The 21,025-nt window shown below is 41.2% G+C and overlaps 1 protein-coding gene and 1 long non-coding RNA gene across 11 annotated transcripts in view; both read left to right on the forward strand.

The window, feature by feature from the left end:
* LOC125895762 (uncharacterized) lies at window positions 1-3,974 on the forward strand. The gene is made up of 3 exons (XR_007450195.1): window positions 1-530; window positions 3,150-3,338; window positions 3,442-3,974. It is a non-coding gene; the product is annotated as an uncharacterized LOC125895762 (long non-coding RNA).
* Window positions 3,975-14,741: 10,767 nt separating this feature from the next.
* celf5a (cugbp, Elav-like family member 5a) overlaps window positions 14,742-21,025 on the forward strand; it is a 227,345-nt gene continuing 221,061 nt past the window's right edge. For 9 of the 10 annotated variants that reach the window (XM_049587977.1, XM_049587979.1, XM_049587982.1 and 6 more), the window contains exon 1: window positions 14,742-15,219. In XM_049587977.1, coding sequence (XP_049443934.1) covers window positions 14,862-15,219 — 358 coding nt within the window. In that variant the 5' untranslated portion in view covers window positions 14,742-14,861. The remainder of the gene's footprint in view (window positions 15,220-21,025) is intronic. The other variant, XM_049587980.1, reaches the window with a different exon arrangement.

Here is a 21,025-nt window from a genome sequence, read left to right on the forward strand (position 1 = left end):
ACTGTACACCATTGTTAACCAGCCAGTGTCGCCTAGCAACCTCAGCCATGTGCGAGTGTTTTTGCATGACGTCAAGAGGTCATTTCCATTAATTATTTTGACCTTCTTGATGTTATTTGCATAAAAAAGGATCGCACATCTGTTTTCATGTGCCTCAGTTAAAGAAGCTGTGCGGAACTTTTCGTTTTCGTTGATTATAGCGCCCCTTTGGTCGAAGCGGTATGACACCCACAGCCTGGTGTCGTAGAATTCCGACTGCAGCCGGCAATTACCGCATGCATTTGTTTTGGAGAGCGAGAGGATTAACTAACGTCAGGTCAGTCCAAGTAATTAGTGGAAACAGCAAAATTACTCAGTAAATTCTCCTGTCGTGTTTCTGTTCTAATCTAATCTGTCGTGTATGTTTGAGCTACTAAGGCTACCGTAGTAGTGTGAGCCTCAAGTTATTCTGGGTAATGTAGTAACCGTTGTTGTGCTACTGGAAACAATGAGAAGCAGCCGTGTATGTTCGGTGTAAGGAGGCATAAACAGTAAGTCATCTGCTGAGTCCGCATTATTATGTGAAAAGAATAATCCGACGATTTGGGAGTTATGCTCTTTCTCTATCATTTTCATATTGAGACAACATGATAGGTATCTTTTTTGTGTCTGTACGTCCAGTGGCTGGGTCTCAGCGGTTAGCATGGCGCTTGTAGGGGGTCAGTACATCTTGCGCGGAGAGATACACCGGTGAGCAACAGCTGCAGCTGGCTCTGGGACAGGTACGCTAGGTCACTCGGTAAAAGCAAACAAAGAGACGACACAGATGATATTACTCACCCGACTGAAAGCTATCCATCAGCTCCTGCAGGCCTGGGGCGTTTTTTCCAGTTCATCTTAGGAACATGAAAAAAAGTTTCAAAGACGCCAGGATTAGTGATTGCTGCAAAGTTTTCACTCCTTGTGATGCACTATCTCCCCAACGATGGTAGCACTGAATCCCATTCTGTGCAGCAAAATGGGAGCGGAGGATTCAGCCTCTCTTCTCGCCTGCTCAGCATCCAACACATGGAGTTCCTCATCTGTGTACTCCGGCTCAAACAGGTATGGCTCTGGGTCTGTGTCCGCTACAAGAAACTCTTAAAAATTGTGTTCAAAGTCGTCCATTGCAGCTACTATAGTCCGGAGATATCGCTAGGCTAAATAAACTGCTGAGTTTTGTTTACGAGCTACGTCTATGTCTGTGCCTGCTCACCGATGTATCCCTCCGCAGATCACAGCGCAGGACGTACTGACCCCCTATAAGCGCAATGCTAATCGCTGAGACCCAGACACTGGACGTACAGACACAAAAAAGATATCGATCATGTTGTCTCAATATGAAAATGATAGAGAAAGGGCATAACTCCCAAATCGTCAGAGTATTCTTTTATGTGAAGATACACAGTGAAGACATAACATAATCCTAACACAGCAAAGCTGTTACCTGCAGCCTTTGCTTGCAAAGCTAACGCTACTAACGTTAGGTCAGTCCAAGTAATTAGTGGAAACATGCTAACATGCTAACGTTACACACAAATTAGTAGTAAAGTAAGACCTGTTCATAAATGTTCTGGTGTAGCTCTGAATTTCTTATAAACTGAGGACAACTGCCTGCTGTATATTTGTGTTCATGGTCACAGTCACAGATAATTTTACATGATGCTCCTTCGTTATCCGCCATGACATCAAAAGTACAACCAGGTCCTCATAGATACATCTCTGGTGTCATGTGTTCAGCAATGCCTGTTGCGTACTGCTTACTCGAAGAACATTGTAAACACGGCTCCTTCTTCTGTGGTTTAATCGCTGCGGGCAAGCAGAATCACTTCCGCCTCGGGTGCCGTATTCTGTGTGTCCAACCTGAGCGAGGCTACGCTAAATAGCCATATAGACAAAGGCTTTTTTGTCGCTGTTGGGTTCAAATAAATATGCGGATCTTCAAGGGGGGGTGATACGAACTAAGGACAGTTTTATTAATGGTAAAAAGTTCCGCACAGCTGTTTTAAGGAAGAAATGTTGGGTTTTCTCTTGGATGATTTGATTTTTTTTTTTTTTTTAACTTCAGATGCTTTGAACAGCACCCGCTCAGTGAAGATCAAGTTCACTTGAACTTCAAACATGTCATCATCTCGGCGGGAGTCTCTGCTCCATGTAGAGTGGAGTCCTTGCTGAGGGCTGTCCTACAAACCTGCTTGCTGCAGGGGCTTTTTCTCCCACCTGAATGGGAACGTCTGTGAACCCAAACAGAACTCAGTGATTAATGTAAAATGGCTTACAAGCTGAGAGGCCAGACCTCCATACATATTCCAACAATGAACTGTCAAAGAACAAACGGAGGTGAACTGGTATGTGTGGATAGTGGCTAACAAGTGAATGACATGCAGGTGAGAAGGTGGCTGGGGAAGGCCAGGCAGAGCTGATTAGGGAAGTGGGAACAGGTGTGTGGATGGGTGTAGCAGTCAGGTAATGGGGATAGGAGGGAAAGTACGAGGGTATCTGGTTAATGGATGGAAAATGGCAATTAATAGTCACTGGGGAAGCAGGGTTTGGGCTGAAGAGGAGGGACAAAGGACAGACCATGACAGCGCTCTTGTCACAGTGTGTACAATTAATTAAATTAATTACATTTTTTTGCATTTCCCTTTTAAATTTGATATTATTACATTATCAGCTGTATCTAGAGTTTTGTTGCAGTTTTGTAAACCAATTTCCAATCTACTTCATGTTGTCTTGAGTTGTCAGAGCTACAATGAAGTCTATCCCTCTCTAACAGTGTTTTAGTGAAAGAAAATCAGTGGGTCTGCTCTATTTCAGTGCACTGGTGCACCGCTCAACACGTAACAGCGAGGGCCAGGAAAGCTTTTTTTAGTGGAGAGTAATCCCTCAGGCAGATGCAGCAACACGTAATTGTCAGCTGCAAAAACAAACAACAATGTCAGCTAACAGGGCGAAAGCTTTGGTAGTTTTGTTGTTGATAAATGATTGCCTGCATGGGAAAAAATATTCACATTATGATGTTATATAAGCCTGAATGACATTCATCCCTTCTCTGTCCTACTGGTTTCACTTGATTTGTTTGTCTTTGTATGGGCCACATGGTCATGGTGATGTATCTGCCTCTCTTGCAGCTCAATTTAGTGGCAGATTGCCAGCTGTGAAACCCATCAAATGATGTGCAGACTCCAGCTTTTGGTGAACACTGGCGTGGTGATGGTGTGGACCCAGTGAGTGAAGAATGCATAAAAGTGCAAGCAACAAGTTGGCCTCAAACTTGGCACGCCCATGTACATATGTCACATGCCTGCAGCTGCTTCATAGTAAGTTCTCCCCCAGGCTCTTACACAGATATATTTGGTCCTCCTCATGTATGTGCAACTGTATTGTGATAGACAAAATGTAAAAACACCTTTTCTCATGCAGTATAATCCAGTGGTGTTTCTCAAAGTAAAGGAAGGATGCTAAAAACGGCTGAATTTCAAGGAGGCTATGTCGTCACTCCAGTGAAGGTCTGTTTCAATGTCAAGAGGCCTTCAAATTCTACTGAGGACCAACCCCTTCAGAAAATTTTCAAGAATGCATGTGTGTGTGTCCTCGGTGGGCTTGAAGTACCTACAATTCTTTGCATACAATTTGCTGGAATTGAATTCTGTGACTTGTCTTTTTAAGTTTTGTTTGTGATTCATCCTGGCTTCATATGAGCAGAGGAAATCTCTGGCAGTCACTAGGCTAATTTATACAGTGTAAAATGTCATAGGCTTGTGCTAATAACATTAGCATGTTGTATTTGTGGGGAAAATGTGTCCAGATAAAAACAAGTGTTTGTCTGTAAATGCTGCGAGTTATAGTGAAGCTGATTTGTGTACTTGTGTTTGAAATTGTCTCTATTAAGCCATGTTTAATGTGTGTTTAATGTGTGTTTTGAATCAACTAAACTTTACAGCACTTCACAGAAACCTCTGCCACTGACTAGTGTTTTGGAGGTGTAACTGCAGAGTGACACAGACACACCACTGCACAAGTATAAATGCTCACAATGGCGTAGGACACATGCGTAGGCTATGGCATATGCTCTGCACAGAGCTGACGCACAAGTGTAAATCCACCTTTAAGGCTCAGTACTTCCCAAACACAACATTACCATGCTGTCAGACAGCCTCTTTCGACGGGGAACTGAACTAAAAGTGAAACTTATCTATGCTCTCGTCAAAGCCAAACTCCATTGACAAAAGTAGTGGTTTTACCTTGCAGAACATGGAAGCTTCTGATCTACCACTGCCTCAATCAGTTAGTTTTTAGATTCTTCATTCCTCTGAGTAATGCAAGAAAAACAGTTTTCCTCACAAATTCAATGTGACACAGACTGAGTTATTGATATACAAGTGGTGATTCAGGGGGTTGAAGGATTTCTTTGATGTGAAATTGAAATCTGCGTGCTTCCCTGAAATGTTGTGCTTGCTATATCCTGACTTTTATTTCCTTTTAAAATGTCTATATATTCATTTTACTTTTGCCAATTTAAAATCCCCATCTGAAAAATTGCGTTTTGCATCTCAAGGCAAAGCCACTATAATCAAATGTGGTATTCATGCTCAATTGAGGTGTTCACAAAAACACTTTCCTGAATCATGACCCTAGGTTGTACAGAAATAATGAAAGCTTAAAGCTGCTGTCAGATGTTGACATATGTTTGGGAGGAGCGTTTAGGGCACCTTTCCTCAATGCCCCTCGAGGCTGAAACACAGCAGCTGTTCAGTGGCTCTGAAACAGCCTCAATACGGCCAAACTCACCAGAGCCAAACACACTTCACAACTGCATATGTTCATCACATACCAACACTTTAACGCTGCTACTATTATCATATAGGCCTTCCTACACATGTACTTTGGAACTGTAAAGTTTTCCCACAACAGCTGAATTTATTAACACACACACACACTGTGCCAAAGCAGAGAGATAACCAGCTGCCTATGGAGGCGAAATATCCAGAGTTATCTCCTAAGCCCTGTTTCTTCAGCTTCCAGTTTCTGTGAGAGAACATTTTTTTGTCAATATGGATTATTAACCGTGAATGAGATATTTAAGACACCGCTTTAGGGGAACTGGCAATAATTTATTGCAGTTGAGTCATTATTCAGACACAGGTGTCCTTACATGAGTAGTAGAGTTGGAGAGGAAATCACAGTGGAACACAGCTTCCATCTGGTGGGGAGAGAATGTAAGTACAAATTAAACCATTGATAAGAGTCACTGACGTGTTCTTGCATGCTGTTGTGCTGTCTTTAAGGGTGTTTTCACATATTGTCCTTTTTAAATGAACTGAACTCAGTCCTCTTAAAGTGCACCTAAAGTGGACCAACACAAAAGGGATTCAGTTCTCTTTCTGGTCCATTTCAGCTCTAATGGAGCCTCAGTCCTCTTTCTGTTCACACTATAGCCTTAATTGTGTCACTGCAGTGCGGTCATGAAGCCCCTGTCTTTCCAATAGACTTAAAATTGGAGGAAACCCTGTGTGTTTCTGCGCAGTAGACTGTTGCTGTCTGATGTATTCTACATTCCACATCTGGAGACGTGTAGTATCTTCCGTGAACCAAACTCTGCCTCGTCCAGCATCTTTGCAAGTGTTACAGGCCAGCGTGGTTTCATCTGTTTTTATAAGCATCCCAGTGCAACAGCATGTCATCTAGAGGGCTAAATACAATGGCAAAGAGCAAAGTGACCACTCCCCGAGATGGTCTGTGTTTGGTTCACTTCAGAGGGATTCTCTTGGAATGTTCACATGTGTGCAAAAAATGATGTGTCACTGCTCTGAGTCGGCTTAGACGGCCAAAAAGGACCAAGTGTGAAAACACAGCACTTTTTTTTTTCTTGTATGTATTTTGTACTGGTGGAGTTTATAGTATATTTACTGTTGTAAGTATGATGTTATTTCTACTACTCTGGTGCAGATTTGTGTTCATTCCCCACCTCCAACCCAAAAATGGGCAGAAATAAATACAGATATTGCAGTAGGAACCTGGATTATTTTGCTTTGATGGTTTTAAACAACCTGGTATGCACATCCTCTCACCATTCTGCATCCTCTGTTTTAAAGCTGTAGCTCTGTGATATTTCCTTTGCATGATAGAAAAGATAAATATTCTATCTTCAAAATAACAATACACTGGATTTATAAAACACTTTTCTAGATACTCAGACGCTTTACAAAGAACAACAGCAAAACAAAGGGGAAAAAAACAATACAAAGATGAAATAATCTGTAAGAAGGGAAACAATACAGAGAAGGAGAAGAACAGTTACATGCACATGTACATGATTGAGTCCAGGATGCAGGAGGGACAAAGGAATTTAAACACCATGTTGATATAATGATGTTTTTCTGCAGATAATTGTATTAATATGAAGCAGCAGCAGTCCAGGCAATCTCGAAATTGAGGCAGTTGTAGAGGCTACTCACATCACAGCAGTGACTTAGATTAGCGAGAAAGACAAGATTGCTCTGCAGGCGGACCATTTCTCTCCCTCATACAGCAAAACTGCAACAATCTCAGCATGTGGGATTCTTTTACAGCCAATTTTTGGATGATAAAATGAATCTTCAATATGTCAAAATTGGCTCATTATTTCCAATCATTCCTGGCCTTCTCTAATCCTGAAACTCATGTACTGCTCAGCAAGAGACCCGGTGCAGGAGAAAATTGTCTGCCTCACGGCACTCCGTGAACCAGGAGCACCCTGCTCAGTAGGAAGTCATATCCTGGATTTGGGTTAAAGCTTGAGCCAAATCAGCAACGGTAAAAGACGTTTTACCTAAGCAGAGGTAGCAATATCACATTGTAGAAATACTCTGTTACAAGTTAAAGTTCCTCATTCAAAATCTAACTGACATAGTAAAAGTATAAAGATACTAGCATCAAAATATACTTAAAGTACCAAAAAATAAAAATACTCACTATGCAGAAAGGCCTATTTCACAATAATGTTCAATGTATTATATTATTAGATCATATTATTGATGCATAAATATACTCATCACTTTAATTAGTCAGTTTTATATTATCATATCAGAAACTGCAAAGTTACTTGTAGTTATTTGATGAATGTACTGGAGTAAAAATGTGGACGGATTATGAGACAATGGGCCCCTGGGCACAAATAGCAAAAGGTCCTTTTTTTCAGATCACTTTGTGTCCCTTTAGATATATTTGTGTCTTCTTTGGTCATTTTGTTTTTCTTTTGAGGTAATTTTGTGTCCCTCTGTGAAATATTTGTGCCTCTCTTGGTCGTTTTGTATCCCTTTGTAGTTCCATTGCATTTCTTTGTGGTAATTTTGTTACTCTTTGAGGTAATTGTACGTTTCTTTGTGGTATATTTGTGCCTCGAAGTTCCTTTGCGCCTCGTTGTGGTGCTTTTGAATGTCTTCCTGGCCAGTACATGTTAATTTGTCCTGCTCTGCATCTAGAGGCCTTCAGACTTTGTTTAAGACAACACTGATGCCAAGTGGCTAGTGGACCTTAGAGCACGTCACAGCAACCTCTCAGAACAAGAACCTGTCACCATCACCAAGGCAGACATCCAACAACAAGTATCAGGTGTAACAGCACCAGGACCTGATGCATTCCTACTGGATGAAGAAACTACAAGCACTCCATGATCACCTGGCAGCACAAATGAGTGAGCTTAAAGCAGACAGCACTCACCCAGACTGGCAAAGACAAGGCAGGACAATACTGATATAGCACCTTCGAACTACCGACCCATAACCTGTCTCTCCACAACAGAAGCTCCTCTCAGGCATCATAGCAGCAAAGCTGAGTAGGCAAAGCAAATCTCTGAAGGGCACAGGACCTGAGGGTTTGAAGCACCAGCCACTGGACTACAGAGCAGTCCCCCAAGACTCGAAGACTAGACAGACAAACCTGAGGACTGCCTGGGTTGACTAGAAGAAAGCGTGCAACTCAGTACCCCCCACATGGATACTGGAGTGTCTGGCACTATGCAAGACTCACAGCACGCTGATAACATTCATCAAGAACTCAATGTGGCTGGAAAACAACACTGGAAGCCAACTCCAAGGCCATCGCACAAGTCACTATCAAGTGGGGCATGATTCCAACCTATGGCCCTTTGCTTTGCCCTTTCACGCTGACAAGTGTCCAATCATTGAAAGGCAAAAAAAACCCCCTAAAAATATATTTTAAAAAAACATGGCAAGAATCCAGTTTTAAAAAAAAAAAAAAGTTACCCCTCAGACCTTGCTTTGTGCTCCTTTTGGCTCTCACACTCGGTGCTTATCATACATTCATTCATTTTCCGTAACCGCTTATTCTGTTGAGGGTCACACTGAGGTTGGAGCCTATAGCTGACATTGGGCAAGAGGCAGGGTACACCCTGGACAGGTCACCAGAGTATCACAGGGCTGACACATAGAGACAGACAACCATTCACACTTACATTCACACCTACGGACAATTTAGAGTCACCAATTAACCTGCATGTCTTTGGATTGTGGGAGGAAGCCAGAGAAAACCCACCCAGACACAGGGAGAACATCCAAACTCCACACAGAAGGGCTCCCCCATCCCAGGGTTTAGGGTGGGGGTTTGAACTGTGGGGCAACAATGCTAACCACTGTACCACCGTACCCCCTTTAGTCATGTTTCCTCTTTTATTTTGTTTCACTTCCTGCCTTTGTCTGTTTCCCTCCAGTCTTGATTCCCTGCGTTCCAATACCCATACTACCATGCTATTTAGTATGCCAGAAAAAGAATTAGTGTGTCCCAATACATAGTATGTCAGACGCAGTATGCCAAAAGTACCAGGATGTTCTACTACATCAGGTCATATTTTGCAGTATGCATGTCAGCATGCTTCTTTGGCCATTCTGACCCACAATCCTTTGCGCAGCGGAAGTTACGTCACACTGACTGAACTGCAAGTACAACCAACGCCCACACTTCCTTTCATACATGGTTTATTTAATTTAAGATACTAAGACACTACATATTAGGACTGCAATGATCTGATTATATACTGTCACATATCATACAGTTTTTCAAGAACACGGTTACAACATTCAACTTTATTGAGATTATAGTATAATCAATGTTAGGGTTCAACTATGACTACAATATAGAAGATTCTACCAGCATAGGCAGTGGTGTAAGTGTGGTATAAATAATGAATGAATATGACTAAATATGAATACACTATGAGCCAGGTATGAGCAGTTTAGACTAGTAAATATATAAATAGTAAAAGTCAAATACATATTAAGTAATGTTTTAAGAATGTGCAAGTATGTTACACTACAAATAAAAGTAATGTGAATGTAAGGCTGCTTCACGTGCAGACAGAATATAGTGCCAGCAGCTGCATAGCTGTAAATATATTTAACAACACACATCTGCCAGCAACAGAGAGCTGTGTGTGAAGGGGGTTAATATGCCTACTGGTGACTAGTTCAATAGACAGGTCACTAATAATAGGCTTGGGACTGTTTACGTGAACACGTCAGTTTATTAGAAACAACAACATACATTATGACATAACAGCAACAGAGCTCTCCGGCACCTCCGACGGTATGCACGACTCTGGCGAGCTCGACAAGAAGAGATTTGCTGCATCTCCAAAGTACAACAACACAAAATATTCAAATGTGGCGCTACGGACGGAAGTGAGCAAGAGGGTCGGAGTTCAGGGAGCGATGCGATGGCGGATGTAGTGTGTCCCAATAGTATGCATACTGCATGCATACTGCATACTACACTACATACTTTTTAAGGGCAGCTGCAGTACATACTAAAAGTATATAGTAGAAGTATGCGATTTGGAACGCAGGGCTGGTCTGCCCTGATAAGTTTCACCTGTCTGTCACTACTTCTGCAGTTACGTGGCTGACTCCCTACTCACCTGTTTTCACTTCCCAATCAGTCACTCTCTTTAGCTCTTTGTCAGTTTGCTGTTCATGTCTTTCCCCATGAATATTTCTGATTTTGTGTTTCCTGGTGTTTAGTATTCCCGGTATTCTGGTTTAGTTTTGTGTTTTCCTGTTGCCTGCCTCTGGACTCTTTAATTTACAGCTGTTTTCTTAATAAATCACCCTAATCATGTGTTTATTCTGCATTTGGGTCCAAACCTGCTGCTCCTGAGCTGTGACAAATTTGAGTGACATTTTGCAGGTGAAGGCCAAGGGGGCCCCTGACACTCTGGGCCTCTGGGTTGGCCTGTTTGGTAATTATTAAAGTATAATATGTGGTGGAGTAGAAGTATAAAGTAGCATAAAACTGCACTTAAGCAAAGCACTCGTGCGTGTTACTTTCCACCACAGCAAATCAGCCAGCTGCCATAAAAGAACCAGAATCAAATTATATCTAAAGAGGGCTGTGATAACTGGGAATTTGAGAAATGTTCAAACATTTTAGTCTGTATCAGTAAGATATTATTAGATTTATTAGGCTATATTCAGGCATATTTTTAAAAAAGCTGCATTTTTTAAACTCCTGTGGTGCAGTTGAAGTCTAGGATTTCCATAAAGAAGATTTTGTTGAGTCTTCAGTTAGAATCCAGTTTATATATAAATGCAAGAGCCGGTATTGAAATTAAAATATTGGGGTGCATGAACACTTTATGCTTTTAAATTTACATTTGTCTGGGTTTTTTTTTAAATCGACAAAAAGAGAATTCCTACATGTAGGGCATCCCTTTAATGTTTGCAAAAGGAAAACAGGAGAGACGTGTTGGTGTTTTTCAAAGCTCTGATCGATACCAAAGAGCTCTACACTACTTTTAGACCAGAGCAGGCTGAGAGGGAAAGGTGCAGCACAATAGCTCCACAGTTCAGCCTGCTCTTATCACATCTCATCAGCCTGTTAAGTCAGTGGTCCATAAAACTGTCTCCTGTGTGATATGCCATCATCACATCACACCCTAATTTTCCTGAACAACACCTTACAGTCGAACGAGCATGCTTTGCAATGCATAACCGGAGTGCGATGGTGAATTAGGCACCAGGGGACACCTCCAACTCTTACCGCTTATTAAACCTCAACTACACTTTCAGAACTTCACCATGCCAGCCCAAGCAGAGACGAAGCTCTCCCTCAGCAGCAAAGTGTTGCACATATTGTTTTGTCAAGTTCCTCATTCACTCGCTGACTCCGACTCCTAACTATATGGCATATGGCTGAGTTAAATTGCATGCGCTCATATTCACTGTATGCTGTCTGTGCCTGTGTGCATTGCTGTGTTTGTGCAATATGCAAGTGGATGTGGAGAATAATGTTGAGTTTGGGTAATTAGGAAGTGTGTGTGTCTGCCTGCCTGTCTTGACTGTATGTCTACAAGTGCACAGAGAATGCAAAATGACTCCCATAGCTGCCTTTGTCTCCCTCTGGGCCTCCCAGTCTTCCCAAGCTGAACAGATCCAGCAAGGCTGCCTCCCTTTCAGGGTCCAGACTAGTTAACAAGCAGCAGAATAAACGCCAGCCAGTTAAATTGTATGTAACTTTTTAGTTCGCACTAATAGTGTGACCTTTATTGATTTCTTGTCTCTGCCTTCAGCTTGGCGAAACACTAATGGCATTGGTCAATAAAAAACCATGAAGTGGAAGTTCTCAATACCCCTCCCCCTGTGTTGACCACAGCCCTAAAAATAGCCACTCAACCTCCCTCAGAGTCCGGTGAGCCGGTGCCATGACAGCTTTTATTCAGTATGAGCTGCACTGCGTCCCTGTTTGTTTCCTCACTACAGATGTAAGAGGGCCAACACGCTGAGCCGTCCGCCAAACACATCTACTTTCTCCCCTGTCCCTGCCAGCTTCCATTCAGATGGCCGGGCCACATCCAGTGACTGCCCTGCCTCTTTTAATCAATACATTTATAACATGATGAGCAGAACATAAAGAAACACTGAGACTTGGGCGCGCAAATCGAAAAACAAACAGCAGTTTCAGCAACTGTATCTTGCATGGCACTCTGGGACCCAATGCTTCAAAGAATTACATTCAAGAACAAGTTTACAATAAAAAAAAACGCCCTGTTTCTGTGTAGCTACCACCCACTGTTTTATTGACTGGTATGTCAATGTGTACCCCTGCCTGCTGATGTCTTTCCCACCACTCTTGGCACTTATTGAGCTTTGCAGAAAGAAATATTATGAGCATGAGTTCAATAGAGCTGAAATTATTCCCACTTCCCTCCCAGTGAAAACAAGCATCCACTCTTGTGTGATTCTCCAAACTTCTCAAGCCTGAACTTTGTCGACAGTCTGCTCCTGTTGCATGCAGAGGCCCTTTGGATGTGAGTCTCTCCTTTGCTTCACAGGTATACTGCTGGATTCAGAGCAACAGAGGCAGCTGAAGGCGATTCTCTCACACACACTGATGCAGCCACTTGTAAGTCAAAGTTCTGGGAGGGGGACCCCCTGTGGTGCCGCTCCCCCACAGCAAGAGAAGCAGCAGCAGCCAGCAGCTAGTATTGATTCACCTTGGAGCCTTGAGCCTGCTGTCACAGACAGTATATATCACTTTATTTAATCCACTGTTAAATAGGCTGTAATTAGAAATCTGTCCAGCGGATGTGTTTTAGTTAAAGTGTGGTTTGCGGCTAAGTTGCAACTCAAACTATACTGCCTGTTGTGTATCACTTCTGTCGGTGTTGTTCTTCTTTCAGTAGGATTTCACTCTGATGATGGATTTGGATCTGAATGCTATTGACAGTGTCTGCAAAGAGAAGGCAAATGATGCAAATAAACCCTCCCGTGGGGGATTAGCCTGCTTGCTATTTGAAAAGTACTTACAGTAAGTCTGCTAATTGTGGTTAATGTTTGCCGGTCCCTTGACTCAATCTAATGACAGATTGCAGATAGCAATACCACTTGTCACTTGTGGCAGCACTTACTGTACAGCATGCATGCTCTGTATATATTTTAACTACTATCATTTACAGCAGCAGAGGCCCATGGTAGCTTACTGTATTTTGTACTTTCAGTATACTGTAGGTGTATATTTTATACATAAAACTTCTAGAGCTTGTAAAGCATGATGCAGCTATTGGCTCTTTAAGTTGCTGTCTCTTCAAAGTATCAAAAGGCCCTTCAACATTATTTTTTTTTCCTCTTAAAAGCATGGATGCATGCCCACAAAATCTTGGCAACAAAGCTAAATAAAACTTATATTGATCACTCTCCTTGTCTAACAGAGCTACGAAGAATAGGGAAAGCAGATTGCGTGAACCAGAGTTATTATATTTTTGTATTTTTCATTTGTTTTTCATTTTTATTTCATTTTTATTTTTTGTTTTTATGTCAGTTTAGTTTCAGTTTCCAGGGAGGGTTTGCTTGTTTTAGTTTATTTTTTATTGTTTAAAAATGTTAATTTTAAGTTAGTTTTTGAATTTGTTTCAGTATAATTTTAATTTTTGTTTATTGCAATATGGGGGATATTAGTCAGGGGCAAGATTCAATAACATATGAACCAATACCTCCTTGTGATTATTGTGTTGACAGATTTGACCAAATTGACAAAAGACATTTCCTGCGTATTTTCCTATTTTTATTTATTTATTTATTTTGAAGATACACAATATTGTTCCAGTTATTTATTTATTTATTTATTTTCAAAAGTGTAGGTGTTTTTTCATACCTAGTTTTTTGTTTAAGTTAACTATAATAACATTGGTGTGAAACTATGAAGCCAGACAACTGTCTTTGTATTTTGCATTTGTAATATACATGTTTTCAGTTATGATTTAAAAAAAAACACAAATGAGTTTTCAGTTTACCCTTGTTGCTAAAAAAAAAAAGTGGCTGTTAGGTTTTTAAAGGGAGCCATATTTGAGCAGTTGCCTAACTTATTTGTGACTCATCCTCTGTATTTTGAGACTTTGGAAGTGATGGATTACTTCATACAAATGTTTTATATTCAGCAGCAGAAAAAGTAACTATGGAAATTAACCAGAGCACTGCACTCACACACAGTTGAGGTATACACACTTTTTTGGGGCTGCTTTTAACTTTGTGAGACTTTACACTTTTCTCCACTTTCCCAGAAGAAAATACTGCTCTGTTTCACTTCATTTATCTACAAAGTTTTAATTAAATTTTATCCAAGCACTGCAGCAACTTTGTAGATTTCCCTTTGCTATATGTCAGCGTTTTACTTAACTACATCGTCACACTCACGACCCATAATACACACTGAAATACCGCTGTCACTTTAACACATCAATAATTTTGAAAGTGACTTATGTTCACATTACTGCCAACACTTGTTTACTTTTATTCATGTAAAATCTTTAATTAAGGGCTTATACGGACGCCATTTTAACAATGCACAGGTGTAAATAATAAACTTAATGATGGCTGTCATGGCTTACTGGGACACTCAAATAAAAAGGCATTGTTAATGTTATTAGTAACACCTGTGCTTTTCCTGTTGGTGTGTGTTAAGAAAAAAGGGCTCAGGAATATTTTCCATCTTGTTGTTGCTTTAACTAAAGTAAAGTATTTGCAGTATTTGTTTCATTGCTGTTCAGAAGGAAAGTGTTTTACAAACATGCTCAGTCATGTTCAAAAAGAAGCCCACATTTCCAGCACTCCTCACTGGCCCTCTGAAGCTGAAGTACTCCATATCTGCCGCTGGGTGTCGCTCCAGAGCGTCTAATATCGCTCCTGTGCGCTTCACTCCGCCGCTATCACCCCCCTCTGCCTGCCTTGTACTGTGTGTGCGTGTGTGTTGTGTGTCGGATAGAAAGTCAGCCTGGTTTCCAGCTGAGTGCTTGCTCTCTCACAGTGTGTGTGTGTGTGTGTTGTCATTATTATCCACTCTGCTCCCAGCTCAGAATGGCCAGATTCACTCAGACTGAAACAAGAAGGCAGCACCATCCACAGCAGCCCCAGCCCGCTCACTCCAGCCTGGTTTTCACCGGACCGGGGGCACCACCGACCCAACAACCACTACTACTTATCCCACATCAGCACCAGTACCCTCAGATCACATTTCCGAAACCCATGAACGGGTCAGAACCCATTTCAATTCATCCGGAGAGCGGCAACATGAAAGACCAAGATGCCATTAAGCTGTTTATCGGGCAGATACCGCGGAACTTGGAAGAAAAAGACCTGAAACCCCTGTTTGAACAGTTTGGGAAAATCCACGAACTGACAGTTCTCAAGGACCGATACACCGGCATGCACAAAGGTAACGTGTCGCCCCTTACACGGCTGCGAGGCCCATGTAAAGCTTAATAACTGCTTAATATTTCCTGCACCTTTTGAACTCATTTGTGTTGAAATACTGACGCGTAAAATATGGGAATATATCACTTTTTTGTTTACATCTAGACTTAATCCAGATATGATGTCACTACTATTCCAAACAATTCATCATGTGCATCACATATTGTCATCTAACATTCATTAGGTTTGTCATTTTGTCCCAGTTATGATTGCTTTGCGCATAAAGTTCTCTAATATTTTGCATTTCCATCTTGATTATTCCACATTTTTTTCATTATACTGACAAGCAAAATGGGAGATTTACAGATATTAGGCGCGCATGGGGTATCATGACTGATAGGGTGACAAACTGTGATGGCCATGTTGTGTTATATTGCTATTTTCTTAACACGCTCCTAAGTGGGGCAGAGGCGCTTGGAAAGGATGCATTTTTAAAGAGCCTTCCCCTGCCAGTCCCGTCTTTTTGCGGAGGGGCGGCATAATTTATTCATCCCTATACGCTTTCTTGAACATCTCCCCCCCCTCCACCATGTGCGAACGGGGTCGGGCACAGCAAAACCCACCCGAACCCACAGCGGAATCAATTCAGTACCACAATGTCTCCAAAGGACGCAAGGAAACTGTCGCAAGATGACGGACGTCGCCACGGAGAGTGGGCAGTGATGCTGCGCTGCTTGCGCTGAAATGGAAGGCTGAGGGAGGCGGAGGGGCGTAAATCCACTCTGCTCACACTACACACACACACACACACACACACACACACACACACACACACACACAGTGACAACTTCCACCTTCCATAATGAAGTTGGTTATCAAGGATGTGCGGTGGAGATCACTGCCTGGGTGGGAAGACCATTTCACAATACGTGGTGCCCCCCCTCCCAAACCCCTGACAGTCGATCCACGCAGTGTAGACGTCATCATCATCATCATCATCACCATCATCATTGCCATCATCACCACTTTCAACCAACTTTTTGTTGATTTCATATTTGCACTCAGCCAGGTTGCACAAAAACCATAACCTCTTGAGAACTGCAGGGATGTACAGTATTTTCGGTTGAAACCATCACAGTGAATGTAGATGTCACAATGATCATAATGGCTGTGACCACTATGGTAATTATTAGTTTCACTGTAATCATCATTTTAACATTTACAACACCACCACCAGCTTTATTCTTTTGCACAACGTTTATGGTTTAACATATGCCATTGACGTCAGACTCCAAAAACATACCCTCATTTCGTCAAAGTATTACAAAAGAAGAAAAACAATATTCTGCCTCTAAATTCAATTTCCCCCCTTTGGGTCCTCTATCTCCTGCAGAGCAGATGTTGATATGTGAGGGATGTTAGTGCAGGAGATAAGCCTTTTATTGCATTGACATTTAGAAAAGACAAATGACAATCTGTGACAGTAATGTAAATGCCATTTACAAACATTGCAAACAGTGTCATATGACATATAGAATCACCATCAAAAGATATTGCATTTGTTGCCATCACAAAGGCCGTCCACAACTGTCACAAAGCCCTCGTGTTGAGGCAGTTTTAAAAATCTATACGTTCAATAAGGTGATTGACATTCTGGGTTTGATTGCACAGCTTTGAAAGGCACGTTATTGCAACAATCAAATAACTTTAAAGAAGATTACGATGGATGATATTGAGGCAGCAGAAATCAATGTGATGAAAAAAATGTATTTAAAAATATAGATATTTTTTTTCTTGTGCATGCTCATGTTGCAGTTAGCCGGTGATCTAAAACATCTGCTGGTAAAACACGTTCAGGTTTACGAGGGTTTGGTACTGGATGTTCCATAGCTTCTATTAGCCACATATTTCATGAAGCCACATGGCACTCCAGTTGATATTGGCAGTGTGGTGACGGGAAGACATTTCTTCAGTGTTGCACTCACTTTGCATTCACCGGTATGTGTTTGCGTGTGCATGTGTGTGCATACATATACTAAAATGTCATTGCCCTGTGTTGCATAATGATTGCAGTATTTAGCTCTTGAGTGATTGTCGCCTGATCATGGCGTCAGGGAGGAGACCATTTAGGCTCTTGGGCGTATTTCCATAGACTGAAAATAGAGCTTTGATAGATCCCTGTAGAACTCAAGTGAAATATATGGCATAATTATAGCTATGCAATGAATTAATAGTCGTAGTTTGGCAGAAATATAGCAAATGATTTGCTCACTGATTGTTTTTTTTTTTTTTTTTTACCTTATTTCGTTAGTTTTCTTTGTATTTATAAAATAACTTACATCATTCATGCTCTGGTGATAAAGGTCAACAACTAAATAAGCAATTTTCTGAAATTTATAAATGAAATGTTCTCTTTGTTTTCAGTAAAATTTGTCAGGGTGAAATACAAACCTTCAATTGTGAAAAGCTGTGGAACAAAGTGAAATCCCCTTTTTATAAACATAAGTATACATATATTTATTGAATATCAATCCCAAGTTTCGGCACCATTTAATAAACAAACAAAAATAACGTTAGCTTGTTTAAATGCAGGTAGATGAGGTCATCTCTCTGATCTGAGTAAATTATGCAAAATTAAAATGTACTTCTCAACGTGATTTTTAAAAACTTTTACTCATAAACTTTCAAACAACAAATTAATTTTAAGTAAGTGCTGTTCAGTCCAATTAAATGGCTTAGAATTATCATGAATCCAGGCCACACAATTAACAATACATAATCAAACCCTAATATGCCAATGATCTCTGATGAGGTTATTTTATAGTTAATCATGTTATTAAGCAGAAAAGGATTATGGGTATGGATCCTGATGGAAAGGCTGGAACAGCACCCTCAAACAGGCATATTCAGACTGACAAACACACTGATGGACCGAGGGATAAACACAAGCCCACACACACACACACACACACACACACACACACACAATATTTTCATCATTCTAAGTGATGCATGTTTGTAGTCGCTGCACTTATTCTGTCATTTTGATTTTCATTTCATCCACATTGCACGCTCTGTGTGTTTATTATTTCCTCCTTTCTTATGCAACTATTTTTTCCCCTTGGTAATCCATGAGGGAAAACACGGAATTAGTTTGTAAAGCGTGATAATAATGCATGGCCATAATAACTTGACTCAAGAGGATTAGCAAATGTGCATTGTCTGAAGCAGCAGTCTCTTGAGTGATCAGCTGGTTGCCTCCCTAAACAGTGGCTGCCTCTGCCAATTAAAAATTCAGTCTAGTCTGCCTCTTCAAATGATTAATTCTGCCCACGCTGTCGATGGCCTGCCAATTATTGTCGCCCAATTGGTATTAATAGGTAGAGGATTTCCTGATGTTGAATTTATCACAGACTGTGAAAACTTCTCCCCCTGGCTCTAATTAGCTTCCACTTATAGCACATGCAGAACACACACTTGTGAGTATATGCACATGCATATGAGCAGAATCAATCTGTAGTCTTATTTCACTGGGTTGCTGTTTTTAGATTTTTTTGTGTGTGTTGAAATTGACAGTGGACATGAAAAGCAGTGAGAGCAAAGCTGGATCTGTTTCAGCATGGATTTGTGTTGAATTGCTCTATTTGTCTGAACAGATTTTATCCTATGAGTTTGCCTGAGACTGACTAATCTTCCCCCGTGCAGTTAAGTAACGTGAGCTCAAATGAGAGAGAAAGAGAAAAGGAAGAAAAGGGGTTTTTTTTCCGGCAGGTGTGATTCAGCACAGCAGACGGACAGACAGACAAAACAATCCCTACGCTGCTTCAATCTGCCGGCCAACTCAGCCTGGGTATCAATATTAAGCTAGTGTCGGGTGTCATTGTGTTAATGCATTTATAAATGGACCAGAGATATTGCCGTAGACCCCAGCCAAGCAGAAGCACATTAAATCACAGAATAATCTAATGAAATATTTATTCAAGTTTGTATTTTTTTCTCCCTCTGAGCTAGGCTGATGGATAGTGTTCCTCTGTGGGTTGCCCTCCCAATAAAAAAAGAGAAAATGAAGGAAACACGAGTAGTTGGGACGTAGCATATGCATCAAACCAAAATGAGACTGCAGATCTCATATATGAAATGATTCCAGTATTAAAGTAAGCTCTGGTTTGTTGAGGCCTCCCTCTCTTCTTTGACATGATGGAAGTGAGAGTGCATCTACACGTCTCCATATTGTGTGTGCCTTATGGAAAGTGTCAAAGATCACACTACTGCTGTAGGACAGCATCCCCCCTGGGGAAACAGATGGGATAAATTCACTTACAGACTATAAACAGAGCTGTAGAAGTAACATGGACGGCACATACACAACACTCTGATGATATTACTGAATTACCAGACATCAGAGCAGCATATGCCAGTATGACTATTGTTTGGTTGCTAATGTCATCAAACAGCTTCATAAAAGGTTTTTAAGAAGGAATTTATTCCATATGTGAACACAGAGACACAGGGAAAACAGTCTAGTTGCAGTTGTGTGTGCAGTGATTTGATTTAACAAATCTAGAATAAAATCTTCTGTCAGGGCTAGTGAGCGAAGGCCACCGAGCCAAGCTAATGCAGTAACAACACTTGCTTCGCAATCTTTAAACGTCTGTAAATATTGTAATAAGCAACAGGGCTTTCCTCATAAAAGATGCAGCAGCTCAACTGGTACTGACAGGCGCTATGGGCCTTGACTTCAGGATGAGGAGCGCTGCCTCCCTCTCTCTGTTCCTCTTTTTCTGTTGGTTTTCCAAGGAGATTGCCAATCTCACATGCCGACAAGGCCGCGCTCTGCTGGAGGTTAGCATCCGCACACCAAGCTCACCTGGCTTTTATTCTGTGTCTGCTTCTTCTCCCTTAATCCCTGCCCGAGAGAGCCTTTCAAATGGATTGATTTCCTGCACCAATGCAACATTCATTATGGCTCGCAGTATATTATGCTTTCAGTATGTTCCAAGTGCCATTATTCCATGACCTTTCTGGAATATGTTTGCTCTTAAAAGGTGCCTGGAGCAGGGACAGATATAGGAGGATGTGCTGTGAGGTGTAAGGGAAAACAGGGACCAGTTTCAACACTAAGACACTTGTTTACAAAATTATACGCTACATCTATATTTCATTAGGTGGATTAAATGAAGCTCTGTTGTGGTTTGTTTTATACTATGCTTACATGCACACCAGTATTCCACTATAATTCCAAATATGACATTATTCTGAATTTGATACAGGTCATGTAAGCAGCATATTCCAAGTTAGACCTTATTCTGAATGTAGCGTTTTCCGATTAAGTCAAGGGATATGTCACTATTATTCAAGTTTTATGAGCATTCTTTGGACATGCACATTGTTTTTTACCACAGTTTGCGACACACAGCTTCTTGTCTGTTTATGGTCGTCATGGATACGTTGTACACAAAGCAACTCGCCAAAGGTTTAACAGGCTGTGGGATAGAGATGCCTGAAAGACAAGCTCACATGTCTGGTCAGAAGGAGAAACCAAGCCAACACATTCTCACACCAATCTTGTCACATACTGACGTTTTAGTCATGGACTTTACACGTCCACATACGTCATGCAAGGTACCCTGGGTGTGTTGGTTGTTGATGTTCTGGCACACTATGTCAAGTTCGCTTCTTTCAAGATACACTTCTGTTTTCACAGGAAATCTAACATTTACATGCAGTCGCTTTCAAAATAAATGCATTACATCGATACAACACTGCAAATTAACTTTTTTTTTTTTTTTTTTACCATGTGGACCATCCACCACCTGTCCCACTCCGAC

Source organism: Epinephelus fuscoguttatus, linkage group LG10 (genome assembly GCF_011397635.1).
Source record: "Epinephelus fuscoguttatus linkage group LG10, E.fuscoguttatus.final_Chr_v1".
NCBI classification, from domain to species: Eukaryota; Metazoa; Chordata; class Actinopteri; order Perciformes; family Serranidae; genus Epinephelus; species Epinephelus fuscoguttatus.